Raw genomic sequence first — 5,161 nt, forward strand, 5'->3', positions numbered from 1 at the left:
GCTCCCAAAGCAAAAGCCGAGGCTGCTCCCAAAGCAAAAGCCGAGGCTGCTCCCAAAGCAAAAGCCGAGGCTGCTCCCAAAGCAAAAGCCGAGGCTGCTCCCAAAGCAAAAGCCGAGGCTGCTCCCAAAGCAAAAGCCGAGGCTGCTCCCAAAGCAAAAGCCGAGGCTGCTCCCAAAGCAAAAGCCGAGGCTGCTCCCAAAGCAAAAGCCGAGGCTGCTCCCAAAGCAAAAGCCGAGGCTAGCCCTGCCCCTGAAGCTGAGACTGCACCTAAAGCTGAGCCTACTCCTAAAGCTAAGTCTGAGGCTGCCCCTAAAGCAGAGGTCCCTCCTGCAGTTAAGGCTGCTGCTGCTCCTAAAGCTGAACCAACTAAAGATCATAAAGTGGAGACTGTCCCTCAACCTGCTAAAGTTGAATCTGCCCCTGTTCCCCCATCAGTTAAAGCCCCATCTGTGCTGGAGCCAGTCATCAAGAACGACAAGGGTACCGCTCTGTCTGCCTGTTTATTCATGTCTGTGTATTTTCCAGTTGTGTGTGTGTTTCCAAATTGCTTTAGGGTCATATGACTATCAACACCAGATAACTCCAGGTTATTAAATTCATGTAGACAATACCCAGTGTTCTTTAGTGGTGACTGGACTGTTTATAATCAAAAATGTGTCCAATTGTCTGAGACTTTGAGGGAAGCTAGTGTTTCGGTTGACTGCAAACTGGCTACAAGGTATATGAATAGGAATTGGAACAGGTTGAAGATGAGCTTATCAACATTGAGATGACATTGATAATTTAAATGATCAGATTTATGTAAAATGGTTCTTTACTTTTGCTTCTATTTTGCAGTTTGTTGCAAAATTGAAACACTATAATCTTGGTTTAAATACTTTCATCCAGATTCGTTGAAGGGTTTGTTTGAGGTGCATGTGTGTAATGGCTTTAACTGAAATGATATCTGGTTGTTTTAGGGTCTGGTACTGAATCGGACAGCGATGAATCTGTTCCTGAACTGGAGGAGCAAGACTCTGCACAAGCACAGACACAAACACAGCAGGCACAGGTAAAAGATCCTTAAAGGGGACAAATGACACGGCTAAAACGAATATTATCGTTTGTTTTAGATGTAATGTAAAGTGTATACACGATTTGAGGTTCAAAAAGGCTTTATTTTCCACATACCGTGCATGTTTGTATCTCCTCTTTGCCCCGTCTCTCTGAAACGTACAGATTTTTTACAAAGCTCACCGCTCTGAAAAGCGAGGTGTGCTATGATTGACCAGTTAACCAGTGCGTAGTAACTGGTCGAATACTGCAAGTGTGTGACGGAAATGTATCGCCTCTTACCATATTCGGAACATCAGGTTCCAAAGCAATTGTACTGACAGGTGATAAAATGTCATCGGTACTTTCCTTATATCAATTCGAGCCCGAATCTGATACGGAAAATGAAGATGATCAAGCCGATATATCAACTTTGCCAGCGCGACTTGAGCAGGATGTAAAGGATTGATAAGGTTTTATTAAAAAAAAGTTAAATAGTTAAAAACTATAGCTAACTGTTCTACCTTTTATATACGACGTTATAAAGACTATAAACAAACAACCATATACATCATACAGAGTTTGTGTGAGATAGAAACAAGCTCGCATTATAGCAAGGAATGGTAACATAATAAATAATGCGAGCGCTTTTTGCCCTTCTTGATCAACCAGTGTTAAGCCACGTCTCGTGCGACTCAACAAAGACAATAAACCCCATTATAAACACGACATTTGTTGCCTATAGTTGGAACATTTTTACTGATTATTAGGACTTATGTTGTCTTTTTTTCACGTTGCGTGCGTGTCTGCATTTGCAGATCACACGACAAACTCAACTCGCATTAGTCCGTAACAAAGTCTTTTACAATGAAAATATACTTACAGGCTGCGAATCTGAAGCGCCAGACTGTCCTTAAGAAGTTTTAATGGTTGGAACGGCCCCACCTTTTAACCAAAGCTTTCGTGCACAGCCGGACTTGATCTCTCCCAGGTTCGTGAAGCAATCGTCGGTGAAATGCGCTGCACAAATTTGAACATTCGGATTGTACTGTTCTGGAACAGTGTTTTAAATAAAATGTAACTATTTGTTTTTAGTTGTCTCATCTTTTGGCAGGGCAAACAAAGAGTCTTTCTTTTCGCAACGAAACGCACATTTAACTACAGTACACATGGAGCACTGCGTTTCCCCACGGACCGTTATTACTGACGAACAGCCCGCTAAACTCTATACATGTTACAGGGCTCTCAAGTCTCAAGCATTCTCAAGCATTCACCATGAGACACACGCATTTTAGTCCGTTCACACGCTCACATGTATTTCTCATGCTGATAAATAAGTGATAGCTTATTGAAATGGTGAACTGCTGTTTTACTTAGTTTTAGTCTATTTTGCGAGAGAAACTTGTTTTCCAGCTTGAGTCCATAAAACTAGATTCGGACTAGTGGATGCCGAATCCTGTTATTTACACATGCCATCTGGCTGTTCTGCGTGTCTGAGTGAATGAACTGCACAGTTTAACGTGCTACACGCGCGATGAATTTGTCTGCGTCTGTGCTTTATGAGGACATGAACACATGAACTTCATCTCCAGAGTTGCTCTGAGAGTTTATTTCAGAACATTTTACTGAGTGAAGCTAACACACTAAAAAATAAGCATCTTCTCGACGACCTGCCAAACTAAAAGTCCGGTTAACTCTGTATTTTTATGTGGACAAATATATTACTATTTAATAGTAAAAAAAGAAACTAAAACTAAATTAGATAAACTAAATGCATCATGCATAAGCTGACGTTAGATGTTTACCTTTGAAATTATTCTTTCTATTTTTATTCATGTTTCTTATTTATATATTTGTATTATATTGCATTTTGAATTTAATATGGCAATGGAATGTATTAAATGGGTTTAGTTTTCACAGATATTATTGTATGCAATTTCAGCAATAAATGTTAATTTTTCTAAAAAGGAAACAAATTAGTTGTTCATTTTAAGAGACCTGTCTTATTTTCTCTTGTATACTTAGAGTTGCTCTTTAATAAAGGTAAAGTACTTATCCGAATACCCGATTAATCGATGGAAAATCAGTAGAATACTCGATTACTAAAATAATCGATAGCTGCAGCCTTTCAGAATTGACTTGTAACTTAATCTGTCTTTCACAGCTTGCAGCAGCTGCTGAAATTGACGAGGAACCTGTCAGCAAAGCAAAACAGAGCAGAAGCGAGAAGAAAGCCAGGAAGGTTTGTCATACCACATCTGACAAGAAATCGTACAGATATCAATGTAACAGCTAGTCCTTCGTTGCAAACCTGTGCTGTTATTTTTAACTGTTCCCTTATTTTTATTTTGACCAGGCCATGTCCAAATTGGGGTTGAGACAAGTTGCCGGTGTTACCAGGGTAACCATTCGCAAGTCCAAGAACATTCTCTTTGTCATCACCAAACCAGATGTCTACAAAAGTCCAGCTTCAGATACTTACATCGTCTTCGGCGAGGCTAAGGTAAAGATTGGGAAGGAAATGAAATTATTAAAATGGTTAAAGCACTTTTTTGTCTGGACCTTGTAGTTTACAAACAAACATTCGTTCTTCTGAGTCTGATGAAGCCAAACTTTCTGTCCTGAGAGAGGAAACTGTGACACTGTACATCAGTGCTAATGGATATATTAGCAAGATAAGATCCTGGTTGTTTCTGTTGTTTCCAGATTGAAGACCTGTCCCAGCAAGCTCAGTTGGCAGCTGCAGAGAAGTTCAAGGTCCAAGGAGAAGCTGTTTCAAACATCCAGGAAAACACACAGACGCCCACAGTACAAGAGGAGAGCGAAGAGGAAGAGGTGTGTGCAAATTCTCTTTTATTCCGCTACAGAAAATGTATTTTAGATTAAAGTGGACATGTCTTTATGAAGGAGTTTGATACATTAAGTGATGTCATTGGTGCTGCATTTGTTCAGTCGGAGTGTCTTTTGTGTTATACTCAAGAAAATGAAAACAAAATGCGTATCTTTATAATGCTGAGTCATGTTGTCTTTTTCAGGTTGATGAGACCGGTGTGGAGGTTAAAGACATTGAGCTGGTCATGTCACAGGCCAACGTGTCCCGGGCAAAGGCTGTGCGTGCACTGAAGAATAACAATAACGACATTGTCAATGCTATTATGGTGAGTTAGCCAAATTATGAACTCACTTCAACAACTCATGAATTAACAGTATGACTTCCGTTCTTTGAATTTCTATGAAACCAGTTCATCTGTTCTGAGAGGATCTTACACATTAAACACAGTGTGCTGGTGTTTTGAGCTGTCTTAATCTAATGTTTCGTCTGTCTTTACAGGAATTGACAATGTAGATGGAGATCAGGGACTGGTTCACATTAAGACGTTGCTGATTTGATCTACACTATTGTTTGTACAATTTATATTCAAGAGAAATAAAGGAGTGGCTTGATAAAATTATTCATTTTGTGTTGTATTATGTATTTTTGTATTAATATACATAATATTCATTATTAATATGATACATTTGTCCTGAAAAGCATGATTTGAATGAGAAAAAAAACACAATTAGCAGGCCCTCCCATTGTTGTCTGTGGATAATATTTTTAGGTTTTGTAACACTTAAAATATTTTAATGTTCAGTCAAGGTTGTTTTACCACTCTTCAAGTAATTAGTAATTTTATTAGGGGTAGATTCAATAAGCATTTATTGATGCATTGTACATTATTTGGTTTAAATCGGGAGAATTTGCTGGGTTGTTTTTAGATGTTTCTTTGTTTTTGGATGTTTTCAGTCACCAGTAACTTTGAGAACCATTTTAAAAGCTTGAGACCAGCTTTTTTAAAATTATAAACGGGTATTACAAAAAGACAACATAACACATATGCCAGGGAGCATTACAACATTCTGAACACATTCATAGTTATTTCTACAGCTTTCTAATAAGAGTTTGAAATCAAACTTGTATCATTTTAAATCTTTTAAAAGTCAGGTGGACTTGAATTGCGTGTGCTCGGCAAGTCTACGAGTCCGTAGAGCAGGGGTCGGGAACCTTTTTTAACCAAAGAGCCATTTTTCCAGTTTTGGTTAATTTTTTCAAAAGTGCCATTGCAAAAACTACTGTTATATACTGTT

At 38.8% G+C, this 5,161-nt stretch overlaps 1 protein-coding gene and 1 non-coding gene across 2 annotated transcripts in view; both read left to right on the top strand.

Moving 5' to 3' along the window:
- Positions 1 to 4,485, top strand: part of naca (nascent polypeptide associated complex subunit alpha) — a gene marked incomplete at its 5' end in the record, with an annotated part of 6,476 nt that extends 1,991 nt beyond the window's left edge. The window contains 7 exons of the mRNA XM_057328100.1: positions 22 to 481; positions 961 to 1,052; positions 3,198 to 3,275; positions 3,390 to 3,536; positions 3,740 to 3,868; positions 4,069 to 4,191; positions 4,365 to 4,485. Of these exons, the coding sequence (XP_057184083.1) occupies positions 22 to 481; positions 961 to 1,052; positions 3,198 to 3,275; positions 3,390 to 3,536; positions 3,740 to 3,868; positions 4,069 to 4,191; positions 4,365 to 4,379 (1,044 nt within the window). The remainder of the gene's footprint in view (positions 1 to 21; positions 482 to 960; positions 1,053 to 3,197; positions 3,276 to 3,389; positions 3,537 to 3,739; positions 3,869 to 4,068; positions 4,192 to 4,364) is intronic.
- On the top strand, positions 3,589 to 3,664 carry LOC130550606 (small nucleolar RNA SNORD59). Its single transcript, XR_008962454.1, has one exon. It is a non-coding gene; the product is annotated as a small nucleolar RNA SNORD59 (small nucleolar RNA).
- Positions 4,486 to 5,161: the final 676 nt, after the last annotated feature.

The sequence above is a fragment of the Triplophysa rosa genome, unplaced genomic scaffold, assembly GCF_024868665.1.
Source record: "Triplophysa rosa unplaced genomic scaffold, Trosa_1v2 scaffold368_ERROPOS126171, whole genome shotgun sequence".
NCBI lineage: Eukaryota > Metazoa > Chordata > Actinopteri > Cypriniformes > Nemacheilidae > Triplophysa > Triplophysa rosa.